The 16,675-nt window shown below is 37.4% G+C and overlaps 3 protein-coding genes across 3 annotated transcripts; 2 read left to right on the top strand and 1 right to left on the bottom strand.

The window, feature by feature from the left end:
• The first annotated feature begins 4,928 nt into the window (after nt 1-4,928).
• LOC140008900 (thymidylate kinase-like) lies at nt 4,929-9,192 on the top strand. The gene is made up of 6 exons (XM_072053809.1): nt 4,929-5,015; nt 6,425-6,552; nt 7,444-7,555; nt 7,644-7,703; nt 8,047-8,151; nt 8,533-9,192. The coding sequence occupies exons 1-6, from the start codon at nt 4,929-4,931 to the stop codon at nt 8,647-8,649; spliced, it is 609 nt and encodes a 202-aa protein (XP_071909910.1). The 3' UTR covers nt 8,650-9,192.
• An 860-nt stretch (nt 9,193-10,052) lies between these two features.
• LOC140008955 (uncharacterized) lies at nt 10,053-13,783 on the top strand. The gene is made up of 3 exons (XM_072054050.1): nt 10,053-10,399; nt 12,455-12,523; nt 12,974-13,783. The coding sequence occupies exons 1-3, from the start codon at nt 10,124-10,126 to the stop codon at nt 13,577-13,579; spliced, it is 951 nt and encodes a 316-aa protein (XP_071910151.1). The 5' UTR covers nt 10,053-10,123; the 3' UTR covers nt 13,580-13,783.
• On the bottom strand, nt 13,784-14,656 carry LOC113696961 (uncharacterized). The gene is made up of 2 exons (XM_072053808.1): nt 14,339-14,656; nt 13,784-14,164 (listed from the first exon to the last, which is right to left on the bottom strand). The coding sequence occupies exons 1-2, from the start codon at nt 14,498-14,500 to the stop codon at nt 14,033-14,035; spliced, it is 294 nt and encodes a 97-aa protein (XP_071909909.1). The 5' UTR covers nt 14,501-14,656; the 3' UTR covers nt 13,784-14,032.
• Between the last annotated feature and the right edge of the window lie 2,019 nt (nt 14,657-16,675).

Here is a 16,675-nt window from a genome sequence, read left to right as displayed (position 1 = left end):
CATTCATTAAGGTTTGAACGTCAGTGGTGAACAAAATGGAAGGCAACGGCTCTTTCTGGCAGTCAATTCTAACGTCCATATGCAACGGCCAGTTCAGAAGGCTATTTATGAGAGTAAAATGCAGCAGCAAGAGATGCAATAAACAGCAAGAAACAAATGTTAGTTGGGGAGATGCAACTGAAGTGCTTGATGTTGGATGCAACTGAAGTGCTTGGTGTTAGATGAACTGCAGCAACAACAAACACACGCACAAATGGCCAGTTCAAGCAGCAACCTACATCATTTACAATTAGAAATAGATATTGCTGATGTAATCGTAAGGCAACCATTAAAATTTCTCAGAGTGTACGGAATCCACACAAGCTGTACTTTTGCTGCACAAATTGCAGATTCTTTAAATGGTATGAAGGTCCAGAAGAGGAAGAGGTGAGCAGCCAAAGGGGACGCAGACATTCATCAATGCAAAGGGAAGAACAAGTCCAGATTGGTAGAGTTGAACAACAATACTCCATAGTGACAAAGCTAATAATACTTAACCTTGTATTCTTAGCAATTTATATGTTTATTCAAATTGTGAAGTCAGTTTAATGAGACCAGTGCAGTAGAATGCTGAACAAATGGCAGATTGTTGAAGTGATGTTCCTATTGCTATTTGCTGAACTTATAATTGAGGTATGTGCATGCAAGACGTTGTTTATTATGATCTTACTAGGACAATACCATACAACCATATATTACAACAAAAATATGAAAAGTAACACCCTGCATATTGCATTTTACTCCAAAGATACAAACTGTATGTCTTTAATGAATTTACACTGCTGCTTGGAATTCAAATGTCAGGCAAAAAACCATGCATAGGTACTAAGTCCATAGATGGTAAACAAAACCAAAAGTTGCTCCAAAGTTTCAGCAAAACTAACAGTGACAAAAGTATCTCCAATTCTAAACAGATACAAGAGAACAGCAGTATTGTTTTAATAGTTGCAAAACAACAATATATGACAAGAGAGGTCTAACTATTTAAAACGTCAAGCCAAAGCAGCTGCTGAGATTGTGTGAGTCATGATTAGCTGATGTATTGGTGCTCATAGAAGTTTGTAAGTGAAAATTTCTGGTGGAATTGGCTCCAGCAGTTGGTATAACTGGCGTTGGTTGTAAAGTTGCAAATGAAGTTCTCCTCCTGATATTAGTTACAGCAGATGTTCCATCTTTCTTTGAGGGCCTTCCTCTCTGAAATGATGTAGGACAAGTGCATAGGGTGAGCAACTCAGAATTGGTAAAATAATTTCCAATCAAGCAACACAAGATACCTTTCTCTTAGCAGCATCCATAGTTGTCTATGCATTTAGTTGAATATTAGCTGCACCAGATTTAGTTGATGGGCTTGGATTGCTGCCTTGACTGGAAATCACAACAGGCACACTCCCATCTACGTGATCCTGCATTAGGAAAATCTCCTCATAAGTAGTTAACAGTTGGTTATTTGATACTAACAGTTGGAACTCACTATATCTACAATAAAGTAACGTTTACCCAGAGCACAGATCCTGCCAAGCCGGTGTTTACAATTCCCCCGCTAGGCTTTGCTCTTCTCTTAGGAATCTGTACATGAAGCTGAATGTCATGATCTTAAGTAAGGTGAACAAAGTAACATAATGAATATTACAAATAAGTAATGAACCTGCTGATTTGTTTGCGTGGCAGAGTTATTTCCTTTCATACGTGCTCTTTGGCATGTTCTTTTATTATGGCCAAAAGCATTGCAATTCCTACATCTCAAAGTAGTAGATCTCTTTGTCTGAGATGGAGCTGGTTCATCAGGTCCTCGCCTTCTATTCACCCTTGGTCTACCTGGAGCTATCCTCAGGAATGGTGGTAAGACAATTGTTGGAGTGACATCAGGTAAAGGAGGCCATTATTTCTTATGAGGAATTGGATGAATTATGCCACTATATGCCTTAAACTACATTTCTGTTGAGAAGCAAGCATCACAATAAGCCTCTAATTTTTGTCTTCTATATATAATGCCTAGTGCAGCATGCTTGCAAGGCAATCCTAACAATTGAAAAGCACCACAATCACAAGTCTTTTGGGTCAAATTAACAATGTATTCTCTGTCCACATCACCAACTTCAAATATCTCTTCACTTGCCATTTGTAGTAAGCATCTCCTAGACAGTCCAACAATTTCCTTCAGCTTTTCAGTGATCTTTGGAGTGATGTTAGAGCTCCATGTGCAGGCCTTCTGATATCTTTTATGCAACTTTTTCATGAGCTTTTTCCTTAAACCATCAGCAAGAGTCAATATTGGTTTAGCTCTTAAATCTCCCACCCATGCATTGAAAGATTCAGTAAAATTGTTTGTGACATGGTCACACTTCATCTCAGTTGAGTATGCGTGCCTAGCCCAAGATGCAGGTGGAATTTTTGATAAGTATCTCCATGCTTCTATATTTATGCCTTTAATGGAGGCCATTGCTTCATTGTAGCCTATTGCATCATAGCTCTTAGCAGCTTTCCAGAACAAACTGTTCAATAATAGTCCAGAAAATTGAAGCCTGAAGTTGCTGCAAATGTGTTTGCAACAATACCTTCCAATAGCTAATGGAATCATCTCCTTATAAGCAAGATTCAATCCCTACAGCAAAGATAAAAACCAATCAAATAATAGGCACAGCTGGACATATAGAATGAGACATTTACCATGATAGTAAAGTAAACAAGGTCTATACCTTTTATCTATCACTCATGAATGTTAAATGAACACTGTTATCAAATGATCCAAAGAATTCTTGAAAAAAGTAGAAGAACCAGCTCCAGGTTTCTTTGTTTTTAGATTCAATAACAGCAAATGCAATAGGAAAAATTGAGTTATTTGCATCAAATGCCACAGCAGTTAGTAATACTCCACCAAAACTGCCTTTCAAGTGACAACCATAAAAACCAATAAAGGGTCTACAACCAGTTAAGAAACCATCTTTCTAAACTTTGAAACTTATAAACAATCTCAAAAATCTTGGCTTGACAAGTAAATTGGGTTTGTCATAGTGAATTTTGCATATGCTACAAGGATTGCTCTGTTTTAGAAAAACAGCATATTTTGGCATCTTACTATATGAAGCTGCATGTGTACCCTCAATTTCTTCCCTGGTCTTTTCTCTTGCCCTGTACACTTGTTGTTTGCTAGGATGAACATCATATTTTAGCATCTCGGCTTCAATTCCCTTTCTTGAAATGTCAGGATGATTTCTCATCACAGCAACAAGTTTCTTGGCCATCCAATCAGAGGTGGCCTCTCGACATTTGTTGTCCATCACGCATGTGTGTTCTGGTATGTATGATTTTATCATATATGTCACTCAATCTGCTAAAGGTGAGGCATGAATTCTCCACTTGCATCCATCAACACCACACTTGGCCGTACATCGACCTTTTTCATTCTTCAATCTTTGTAGGGGAAAACTTTTTTGGATCCCATAATCCTTTAATGCTGCTCTAAAAGTATCAACATTTGTGAAAAGCTGTCCCTTCTTGAACTCAATGTCCTCCCATCGACTGTAAGTCCACATCTTAGCTCTTGAGGCTTCTCTCATGAGATATATTTCATGTTCAGATTCAGAATCAGGTACAATATCCTCATTTTTCTTGTCATCAAAGTCAGAAAAATCGTTATCACTACTATCACTTTGGAATACAGACCAATGCTCATCATCTAAATCCTCATTGTTACTATCTTAACCTTGTTTCCATGAGTCATCAAACGTAGAATCACAACTGTACTCCTCAGTCTCACAGTTTAATTCATGAACCTCGATATTCTTACTTCTAGTAGTTTTTTCAGTTCCTAAATTCTCATGCTCATTTACTGGATTTCTGTTTAGAAAGCTATCACTCTGTTCGGTAGGGATGATATCTATTTCCAACACTAGTATATTAATGACTACATGAGATTGATGCAGCTTGAACATTTCAGCAATAGATTGGTCATCATTCACATCTAAGTACTCAGCTGTACCAGGTATTTCGCATCTCATGTGCACTAGCAGATTGACATTTCCAGGCATTTCTTGCAATGCCTTCTCAGCAACATCATTTAGTAAGTCAATGTACAAGTAACTCTTGGAATCTACCTTAGCCACTCTTACTTTTCTTCCCATAAAATGGAGCACAATATCATGAGCATCAGTGATAACCATCCTACAATAGACAATCATAAGCTACTGAAGTTACAATATTAGTTATTGAAGTTACAGAAAATATTAGCTACAATATTAACCATCTTGCAACATTGGTTGCTGAAGTTACGGAGCAAACATAAGCTTTCTAAGTACCGAGGTTTGGCATCTAACTATATCAAACAACCAAAGTCAGACGAGAAATTTAGAATCAAGTAAACATAATCTGGTAGAGGCTTAGCAAACCAAGTCACATGACAAACCAGAAAATCATAAGCAAACATGTATCAAGCTTACACAAACAACAACCAAATCATCATAAGCTGCCAAAATGATATTGAAACAGAGTACGAAATCTTAAACACTTGGTAAATTTTTCTTAATGAGACTCTTCACTTTGTTTGCCAAGACCTTTGTTCCTCAGGGGAGCTTTCTTAACGAGAATCAAGAGCTTTGTTTGCCAGCCATCAAGCTCAGTTGCTATATTTCAACAATTGCGGGAACAAAGTAAGTTTCTTGTTTCTATATGTACGGTGCCTATCAAGTTATTATGTCAATCAGACCATGGCGCCTAAGTTTGGCGCCATTTTGCTGAAGGCCCCTTTCTATATTGGTTGTTAGGGCTCTAATGTTTCGTTAATTACATTAATTGTGTTTATAACTAACTTAACTAAATTTTTCTAGATAATCACGAAATACTAGCAAACTTGTGAGGACATTTAAGTCTTTTTGGCACCAATGACGTAAGAAATGGGACCTCACAATCTGACAGGGGTGTTTGTGGTATTATTGAAACCACAGGAGAGGGGAATGAAACTGTCAAAAACCTCGGGGGAGGTATCTGAAATTTTCCCTAGTTTCTATTGAACTCAAATAGTTTGCATATTTTATTTATAAAGATTCAAATGTAAAGTTGCAAATATATTGTTAGTTTTTCTTTTGTTTAATTAGTTGACAAAGCAAGCTTGCTTGGTCATAATTCAAGGTTGAACTTGTGTTGATTGATTTTGAACTCAAGTTCGAATAGCTCAAGCTATCTGACGAGTAAAATGCGAGCTTGATATGCGAAGTTCAAAAGTTTGTCAAATTTAATCAACCTCGATCGAGTTTCACACGCGCGCGCACACATACACATTTATTTATTTATTTATTTATTTTTATTAAAATGATTTTTTATTTTGTCCCTTATTTAAAATTACATAAAATATAAATTTATATTTCTTTTTTTGGAAACAAATTTATATTTCTTAAACTCACTTAGACTCAATTAGACTAAACTCGATTGGGTTTGAAAAACATGAGGTTCGGTTCGAGTTCAAGTAGCACAAAATCGAATTCAAACTCAAAGTTATCAAGATTAAAAGTCGAGCTTGAGTTGAATTTAAGTAGGAATGACAATTGAACTGAGCACTCGTGGGAGCTAATGGGATGGAGTTGGAAAGGCAAGGGTAAAATTTTCCCTCCCATTAAACTCCTTCGGCCCGCCACTCGTTAAAAAAATTATATATATATATATTTAATTTAATTAGTTACAAACTTATAATAATGATATTATTAGTTATAAGTATTATATAATGTATATTAGTATATATAATATACTTAATACTAATAATTATACTAATAATTATGCATGTCATATCTATTAATAGAAATTAATAATAAGTTATGCTAAAATTTACTAATACATTTATACTAAATTTCTAATTACACTTAACATATTAACACTTTTTTCTTAAAAAAAATATAATAATGATTTAATGATTGTATTTGTCTCAAAAATGAAAATTTTACTACTTTAGTTGTAATTGTCTCATCGTATTATATTGTATTCAAATAGTTTTTATTTGATTGTTTTATGTGTTTCAATTGTGAAATTATAGTGAATATTGATTTAGTGATGTATTGATATTTAAATACTTGATTTTTGACTAAGATTTGGCTACAATATAATTAGGGATAATTGCAGAAACCTCCTCTGAGGTTTATGATATTTGCACTGATCTCCCCTGTAGTTTGAAAAATTACACTGACCTTTCCTAAGATTACTAATCCTTTGCAAATTCAGTCCAAACGATTAAAATATTGTTTTAGGGAGTGAAATTAGAAGTTTTTATCAAATTTGTCCTTTGTATTACATGTCCAATGAATGACAAAGTATTACAAATCAATTAACAATTAATAAACTTTAACGAGTATAGTTTATAGACAAATACGCATTACCTATTTAAAGTACCGGCTCTTTATAGTTTATAGTCTTGGCAGTTGATAGAACTACTGTTGTTGGGAAGATGATCTCTTCTTACCTTTCCAATAGGTCACACTTGGATGATCGTGCAATTCATTTACTGTTCAGTGCAAATCGGTGGGAGAAGAGGTTCTTTCTCTCACACTCTCCTTCTTTGCCTGTCTAGCTGTGTGTAGGGCTCCTGGTAAACTTGCGTCTACTTGACTTGTGTTTCCATATGTTATATGGTTTACTGAGTACAAATGATTGTCGTTTCTGGGGTAATGGATCCACCTTCAATAGTTTTTAATTAAGTTGCTAATTTTGGCATTATCATGTTGTTTCTCATTTATCTAACGTCTTGGTTTCCAATTAACTGAACATTTTAACCGTGAGTCCAGAGAACATTTTCTTGTTGAGTAAATAAAGCAGTTCTGATGAACATGAGGGAAAGTTGCTCTAGAAATTTGCAGAATTTCGAATTATATGCGCATATAGATTCGTTGGCAAAGCAAAATGTCGTAACTCGTAACACTTAGCACATCTTATCATGTAATTGACTTGAGATATCCAGTTAGACAAAAGAAAGGTCTCCAGTAACTTCGCATTGTATTCAACAATGGGCTAGGTTTGAAAGAATCTGTTATCCACCCATACACTGTAAATAAAACCAGTTTGACACAATAGAGACGGCTGAAGATAAATGATGACAGTACGTCACAAAATAAGCCAGGGATGAGTTTTCTATTTCTGCTATTGTTTTTGATACATCTATCTACTTTATCATGAAGAAATGTTTATCATTGGGATTGTTAGACCACAGAATTGTTTATTTGCTTGTTGCAGAGAAAGTGGATAATTTCAGCAGTTACTGTGTTCAAGGTTTCTCCATGCAGCCTAAGCAATTCCAATGACTTGAAATGCTTATTCGTTGAACGTTCCATATAATATGACTGCAAATGCTTGATAGAGATACTCATTTGTACCTGAGTGTATTTCAGGTTAAACATTTTCATTGAATTATTCAATGTTTCGTTGCAGGTCATTAATGGAAGATAAGCTTAGGTGTGGAACCACTCTCATTGTTGACCGATATTCTTATTCTGGTGTAGCTTTCTCTTCTGCCAAGGAACTTGATCTCCTGTGGTGCAAGGTAACATGGTCTTTATTTAATGCTTATTATCTGATTGTGACAGTGCTAGTGAGTAATCCATTTTTTTTTTTTTTTTTTTTTTGTGCAGACTCCAGAGAAGGGTTTGTTAGCTCCAGATTTGGTGGTTTATCTTGACATATCACCAGAGGTAAATTCTCAGTACATGCACTTGCAGTAGTGGGGCTTTTGGCCCCTTTTACAATTAATCCTGATGGTAGTTTTGTACTTATGACACTTTGATGTGACAATATGCAAAAAATTAAATTCCCTGATCATTTAACCAGCTTCAGCTGGATGTGATGGATTCACTTTATGAGTGTTTATGTTCTTTGTTATCTTGTTTAGCCATATAAATTGTGGTGAAGACGTGAGTTATATTCAACAACCATCATGAGTGTTAAAAGTAGAAATACTTTATGCTTCGATAGACATATTGTTGCCTTGACCAGACTGCTTCTTAGCTGACTGAAGATATTTTTGACAAATATCAGAAAGCTGCTGAAAGAGGAGGCTACGGAGGCGAGAGATATGAGCAGCTTGAGTTTCAAAAGAAAGTTGCTCAGTCTTATCATAAGCTTTTTGATGCCTCTTGGAAGGTAACTTGTTTAGCTTTCTTCCTCTACCCTTGAGTTTTAAATATTAAACCAAGGATGGTATGTTCTTTGAGACAAATCCAAGTTAAAGAAGTGCAATATTTATTGGGATTTTACCTCTGGGTTTGGTTTTACAATTATAAGTTTTTTGGGCTGTCTGTATGTGACCAATTTGTAAGAAATTGTAAAGGTTGCTTTATATGCAATAGTTTGAGTCCTGAATCTTGGATTAAAAATTTCTTACATGTTTCTGTATTAACTGCCAAGACATCAGAGTGATCCTTGATATGTGAGAAGTTGACTTGCTCTACTGGCAGCACCGTTGTTATTTTGGTAGATATAGGTGGAGTGTAACTGCTGACCTTATTTCTTGGTTATTTGTAGATAGTAGATGCCACCCTGCCCATTGAAGAAATTGAGGAGCAGCTAAGAGATGTAGCGCTGGATTGCTTGGTTACGTGCCAAAAGGGGAAATCTCTCTCGCAGCTATGGTCCTGTTAGTTGTAGGTTGTTTTAGGTTCGGGATATCCTGAGTAGTTGTGATATACTTGCATCTTTTGTTGTAACTGGAAATGAAGCCATGTACTTGCTCGACAGCTCGGTGCCTTGACTCGCAACTTAAAACTGCTAGTTAACCATTGAGATGCTGGTCCAGGTGAGAGAGGCGGACTGAATTCATTATGCACAGCGGTTTTGATTGCCATGGAGGAGGACTCCTAAAGCAGGGTTAGCAAACTGAATGCGCGATGGCTCGGCATTTGGTAGCCGGGAGTAGCTGTTGGTGGTGTTTTACATGAACATGGATCAAAGCCGGTTAGAAGTTGAAGCAGAGTTGCAGAAAAGATTCCACCTTCCTGAGAAAAAGTGGCAGGCAGCGCAACAGCCATAATAATACTAATGTTGTTGGCAGGATGATTAGGGAGTTGTACTTGTACCCCTTTGAGCCAAACCTTCAAGGGAGTGAATGAATGTTTTGGATGTTCTCATTCACTTCCCTTTCTTGATCTACCTAAATGCCTGCTTTTGAAGTTTTGCAAAGGTAAATGCGGTATTGGGTACAGGGGTGTCAACGGGTTGGGTCCGGGCCGAAATTCATTATTTCGGACCCGGACCCGAATTACTATATCGGATCCGGATCCGACCCGTTTACCAGGCGGGTCTTTTATTCTATGTTCCAGATCCGGACCCGGCGGGTCTCGGATCCGGGTCGGGTCTACCCGAACAAATTTAGCAAAATTTATAATTTCTAATAAAAATGAGAAAAAAATATATTTGTAAACTAATTTCTAATTAATGCAAAGAAAAAATCAAATAAGAAAAGAAATTAAATTGATTTTACTCAAATACATCATCCTAATCAAATTATATTGATAAATATATATATTTTAAATTATTAATTCATTTATATTCAGATCTGGATCTAATACGGGTCGGAATACTATATTCCGTATCCGACCCGCTTTTTTGTTTGATAAAACGGATTCGGATTCGGGTAACCGAATTAAATCTCTATCCATATCCGCAATAATTTCACGGATCCGGTCCGGATTCGGATCTAGACCCGACCCGTTGACAGGCCTAATTGGGTACCTGATTGTTACAATAATCATGGTAAACTTTTAAAACAGTGGAGTCTGTATATAATGTAAGTATCAAATTGGCATAGAAGATTGATTAGTCAGTAACCAAGTTTGGAGGTTACATTCTCAATGAACAGAGTTTTTTGTCTTCTGATACTCACAATTACATGGTGGTTCAAGTTTGTTAAAAAAAAAAAAGAAAAAAAAGGGAGCTTCTCCCAGAAAGGGGCTCAGGCCCAATATGGTTGGGCTCTGATCTTGTCCATGAGCCCAATGTAATCGTCCTGCCATTTTAGGCTTGAGCAAAAACCAAAGGCCCAATTAGCAGCGCCAATACCCGTGGCAGTGACAGCAAGACATTGGCAGTGGCATTCGGCGGTGAGAATTGAAGCGAAATGCAGGCATACATACTGTTGGGGCGCACCACAATGGACGGAGGGGGAAGCTCCGGCTCCAACAGGAGCTTCCTCTCCGACGACAACCGGAACCACTTCATCCATCGCAGCCTTCGCCGTCGACCACATCCCACTTTCACAGCATCAGCCACCGCCCCCAACAGCCGCCACCACCACCACCACCACCACCACCAGAACCACTATGACGTGCTGGGCGTCCCCCCGGATGCTTCCCCCTCCAATGTCAGAAAAGCTTACCGCCTTCTTGCTCTCAAGGTGCCCAACTACCTATAGTATTTGTTCATACTTTCTCATTTTCTTTGAGCTTCACCTCAGTATTGATTTTGGTAACCAATTTTGCTTTGTTGATTTTACTGGTCCATAACTTTATTTCTTTTGGTTTTTTTTCCCCTGGGGCCTGGGGGGTTTTCGATTGTTGCCCAATTAATGGGAAAAAAAAAAAATCTTTGGGATGTGAATGAATTGGTATACCATCATTTCATGGCAGCAAATAATTATTGGTAGCACCTTTCATGACGATTATTCACTAGTGAATTGTGGGCAAGCTATAAAATATGGGGAAGACAAAATCACTCTGTAATTAGTTACAATGTAGCATGACTGAACAATCTTCCAAGAAAATCATCTAGTGAGAGCATCAGTCAAGGAGGAAAGAAGTAAATTTTCCCGTTCAAGAAAGGATTTTATTTCCTAGCCAAAAACCGAGTTCCCTGTTGTGGTGACATTTCTAACTTGGCCAACTAGAGAGTGACAAAATTTCAGGCAAACTAGGTAACAATCCTTTCTATGGTAGACATGGATGAACTAACATTTTTTATGTTTCATGAAAAACTCTAGGGTCATTTCTATGTTGGGAATTGAGAAAGTAATGAAGCGGTACTTTGAACAAAAATAGGGCCAAAGAAACCATTACAAGACTCTTAAGAGTTTACCGTTTTCCAGGGTTCACTTTTGATTTGAGGTTTCTTTTATCAGGAGAACTTTCCTATTTTAGTGTTCATTGATCTGTTAGAGTGCCACAAAATGAGTTAATAATCTGTAAAAGAATAACAACTTGAGACATTGGAAAGTAGAATTTAAGTCCATCCGCTAGCAGCAATCATCATTCATGTATCTTTAAGACACTTGAGTTTAACATTGATGCCCCTATCATTTGAAAGAGAGGGCAATGGACAAGATCAACCAAGAATATTGTTTCATAATCCAAAAGGAAGATAGGACAAGTTTGTATAGTATGACAAATGTCGTGTTTCAAGTAATGAGCATAAGAATTCAACCCTCTTGATCCTCCAGTTGGATGAGCAAATCTCTGGTGGATACAGGCGTTACACAGACATCTACATTGAGGCCTTTTCTTAGACTTTGAGAAATTTCTTTGCAAACATATAATAACTTTTTCTGATTGCAAACCTAAAAATTGTAAATGAAAGAACGTCTAGATTTTTCTGTCTCTTGAAAAGAGACTTAACTTCCACAGAGAATGCCATCTTCGGCTGATTATGTGATGGCTAAACAGTTACTAACTCTACATGTACTTCTGACTAGTAAACTTTCTGTTTAACTTGAATAATGGGAGCTAAAGCTGTTAATTTAGATGGTTGCAATCTGTAATAGATTGAGACCTACCGATCTGAACAATCTGAAAGTGTGATGCTTAGCAGCTGACTTTGTTTAGGCATAGGGGCAGCTCGAATATGTAAGTTCAAGCATCATCTTAGGTCAATCAAAGAGCATGTGCTTTGGCATTTTGGTAATCTACAGTGTTCCAGTTTGCACTCCAGTGAAAAGAAGTGAAAAGTGAAGATAAGGAAACAATTAATGTTGGAATAAATTTCCCCATCCAATTTAATGGCAGGAGTTGTAGAGAGATTAATGGTTTTCTGGATGCTATGCATATTTTACGAAAGCCTTTTGCTTTTTCGCAAAGTTACTTCTTGTGGATCTTAAAAGATCCAGAGTAAATATTAAACCAATGTGGCGGAAAGCTGTGAGGCAGGGAGTTTGTTGCTGTTGAGATGTTTTGAGCTTGGTGCTTCTAAACCTTTTTCTGATTCTTTCTAAGTGGACTTCCACTTACACTGCATGACATACATTTAGGCGGACATAGTTATGATGATATTGGCAGTTAGAATTGGTTGATGAGTACATAATTTGGCCTGATGACACAAATTCTTCCTGCTGCATGCATCTTTGTGGTGATCTGTTCTTTGTTGTCCAGATTCACTTATTTAGGGCGCTTGATCATTTTAGATTAGATTTTCATGTTTGGTCCTCGTTAAATGGATACTAACGGTTCTCAGATAATTGCAGCACCATCCTGATGTTAGCAAGGATTCAGGAGCTGATGAGATTTTCAAGAGCATCCGGCATGCTTATGATGTGAGCAGTTGCTTCTATATTATAAATGACTTGCTGATAGTCTAAAATATGAATGCATAATCATCTGTGTGTTCACCAAAAATAAAGATTATCAGTCTGTGGAATATTCTGTTTCAATATTTTCTGAAATGATGGTCTTTTCAAATAACTGGTTGCATTAAATATTTGGCTTTTAATGCATTGAAATTACTCTTTGTGATTAGGGCTTTTGTCACTAAAATGCTGTATTTGATTGGGTATGGTCAATAAGGAATAAGGCTTTAAGACCAGAAATAGAATTTATTCGTTCAATTATGTAACTAATGAGACCTTGTCGCTCTAGATGGATATGCACAATATATTGTTGCTCAATATCCGAGGAAACTTCTTGTTTGGTTAAAGAGCTTGCTTTAGACGCTTCAGCAGTTTGCTCAAACTTTGTCAAACAAATGGAAAACTGTCCTCTTGTAGATATTATCCAATGAAACAACAAGAAATCAGTATGATCGAGCCCTTCGGTATCAGAAGGAAAGTCGCAGGCCGTTGGGGAGTAGCTGGGATTACAACTCCGAATATGAAGATGAGTTAAGGATCTATAGATGGGCTTACCTTAAGCGGAAAATGCGACAGGAGAAATATTGGCAACAATATCAATCAAGAGAGAAGAGGTATTCATTCTACGATGAAGCAGAAGAAGTTACTGAGGATGAAGAGAGAGGCTCCTTTGTTGAAGTGCTTAAATCAGCTTTCCTGTCATTGTTTCTAATGCAAACTGTTGGTGTACAGTTGTCTCTCACTTTTAGTGCCCTCGTGGCTTTCCTTGACCAAAAGCTGGATGCTGGATACAAGATTGGTTATCTGGTTGCTTGGATGCTGGGAGGAAGGGGAGGTGTTATGCTTACGTTGTGCCTTTCTTTCGCAAGTTGGGTTTGTGGCAAAACTAGTAGCAGCCTGGTTGCTTTAACGATTGTGGCCATGTGGTTCGGTTCGAATCTTGCAAGGTTTGCTCCACTTCCGCAAGGTGCTCTTCTTACACTCTTGTACATGTCAATCAAGCTCCAAGTTGATTTAAAGTAAAGCAGCTCCTTCTGTAACAAGTTTCTCTTCTTTTCTGCTTGTACATATGTCCCTCAAAAGAGAAGCCTAGCCAGCCTTGGATGAATTTTAAATTATCAATGTCCTCATTTAGGTGCTGAAAATTGGATGTAGATCTCCGAGTCTTTTCCAACTTGTATAAATTGTTTACTTAAATGTAAATTCTAGAGTTCAGAGTTCCTAACATTGACACACGAGCAAGTAATATGGTGATTTTCTTTTCTTAGTCATGGTAAATTCAGGAGGAACCTTTCAGAACCTTTCTGATAATAAAAAGAAAACATCACGGAATGTAAAAAACTTATCAGCAGGTGCTGATAGCATATGTCAGAAGGGAAGAATCGTTCTGGAATTTTACAAAAAGAAGTATCCTCATGTTTCCACCAATTAGCCCCTAGAGACCTGCACAGAGAAGATTTCAAGTAGTGTCGGCTCTTATGAGGATTCCACTCTCACTGTCTTGGCTTCCTCATTGGTGGCGTGGCCTTTCTTCATCTCTTTGAGATGCCTCCACAGGTGCCTTCCGCTGGCCATGTCAATGAATACCCAGAAGCCATTTTGCATCATCTGAAAATTTCAAGGTTAAAAAAAAAAAAAAAAAAATTTCCATGTCCTCATGGGACATCTTCCATATTACAAGCGAACGACGAAAAGATCAAGAAAGCCCGGAGAACAGAGGAAACGAATAGAAAAGATGATCAAGGCAAGGGGCGTAGGAATCTTAATATCTTGTTATTCTACCTGGACATAGCTGAGTCCTTGCTTTTCGCGAGTGGGTTTGTGTGCAGAATGGTCTGAAACCATCATCAATCCAGATTCTTGTGAAGAGCGGACGCTCGTCCATGCAAAATACCCAGCTAATACGGCAGACAAGAACACCAGAATGAACCGTAATGGACACATTATTGTTTCCAAGACACTAATGCAATCTAAGATATTAGCAGTAGAATTCAATTGGAACCAAACTTTCTTCTGTAAACAGCTACTGCATGATCATATATATATATCCTAGTTTCTGCTTATTTATTATTATTATGAAAAGCTCAGAGTTAACCAACCCCCCCCCCACCCCCCCAAAAAAAAAAGGAAGATATTAGAAACGCGTTTCGGCTACAAGAAAAAGCATGGGTGAGTTGTAGTAGTGTTTTTATAAGCCAAGTCAAATGTGGTGCCACCTACTACTGAGGATGCTTCCAAGATGTTTTGATCGCAGTTCTACCAAAGAAAGCTTCTGTTGCAACTTGGAGCTCGAGTTTAGTTGTAATTTAGCTGAGAAAACAGGGGAAAAAAATGGTTAAGTTAAAAACTGAGACTCAAATATAAGATTAAATACACGAATTACGGTTAGTTATCCCAATCTTGGAACGCAACTAATGAATTGTCTGATGTAAGACCAGAATGGTTGGGAGAGAACAATGGGGAAAAAAACAAGAGAGAAAACTCAAAGAAACTTGTCAACATTTCTCAGCTCTTATTCTCTTCTCTAAGTTTGGATAGAGAGTGTGGAAATTTTCAATTCAACCTTGAGTTCTGGTTCGGTGTGAAAATTTTCATCCTCCCGTTAAATCTAAACGGGATTCACAGAGAATCCACGTCCGGTAAATTGGTGATAGGACGAGATCCCATAAAACTTAAGTCTAGATTGAAAAACCCACACACAAAAGCGACGTGGGATGGAAGTCCAACCCCCCCAATTCCCCCAGCACACCCTCACCAAACTGGGCGGTGGATTCATATGCTATCATCATAGCCTCCAGACTAGATGGAATCATATTATGTGGACAGCTGTTAGATTGGCTTAAAAGTTTAAATAAATTAGCATCTTCATGTCTCTGAATTGTCAATGGTTTTACAAATTTAGTTCTAAGCAAGTGTAAAAAACGGTTTCTTTTGGTAAGTAGTAGCAGTTGTTTGAGGAGACAATGGGAGACAGCTATTGGCTTATGTTCAAGCTCCTTTCTTCCAAACAGTAGTGTGTAGTGTGCACTTGACAAAGAATGCATTTCCAAGTCATGAGAACGCGTTTTGGTGGGTTTTTCTCAAGGAAGAAAATCAATGTGGAAAAGTAAAGAAGCACGTTTTGGCCTTCATTAAGATGACAATATATATAATACTAGTACTGGTAGGCTGCCTGGTCTTTCCCCTGACCTGCTTTGCATGCCACCACAAAAGTTGAATGGATATCTCATTTAATTTCGAGAAGAGGTATTCATCCTATGACTCCGCAGTTTTGTTTTAGTTACTGAAAAAAGTTAAAAAGAGTGGTAATAAGCGATGCATATATAGTAGTTGATGGGGCATATATGGCATTTAGGAATGGCAACAGGGCGGGTTTGGAGCGGGGAAGGCCCGTTGCCAAAAAACTCCCCCGTCCCTATCCTGCTTGCCCCACTTTTCCCGTGCATGCTTATAAGTGATAATTTGATAATTTTTTTTTTTAGAAATTTTTATTTAATAGATCAAAGTTAAATTCAAAAAAAATAATAAGATACGGAGTTGAAAAAAGTGAAAAAAGACAAATGAAACAAGAAAAGTGTTGAAATAAAACACCAAGGAAATTAAGAAACTCAATTGGATTGTATAGATAACATCTGAGAATACTCCTAAAACGCGTAACATATTTGTACTAAATATCAACTAGGAATTTGGATAGAAATGAGATAAAGGTTGTGTTTAGTTGTCAAATATTCTAAATTTATTATTATTAGATTATATAATATATTACATTTATTTATATTAATAAATTAAAACTGGGGATGGGGTAGGGGCGCCACATTTAAAACAGGGGAAGAAAAATTCCTCCCTTCCCCGCACCCGCCCCCGCCTCATCCCCACTCCATTACTCCCCTGCAGGGCGGGTACCCGTCCTCGTTGCCATCTCTAATGGCATTTTGTTGCAAAAGGGACCAAAGGCATCACTTGATTGAGACTAAAGTAAGTAATAACTACGGATCGAGCACATGAGACGAGGGCCCAAAGTATTGCATCTTTTAGCAACTAAGTTGGCACTAACTGTTTTCAAATTTTGGTTATAAACTGTTTCAGCAATTTGGCTCTTTTTGTGAAATTATGCATGTA

The sequence above is a fragment of the Coffea arabica genome, chromosome 6c (genome assembly GCF_036785885.1).
Source record: "Coffea arabica cultivar ET-39 chromosome 6c, Coffea Arabica ET-39 HiFi, whole genome shotgun sequence".
Taxonomy (NCBI): Eukaryota; Viridiplantae; Streptophyta; class Magnoliopsida; order Gentianales; family Rubiaceae; genus Coffea; species Coffea arabica.
Note: the sequence above shows the minus strand (reverse complement) of the source record. Positions and strands in the feature narration are given on the sequence as shown.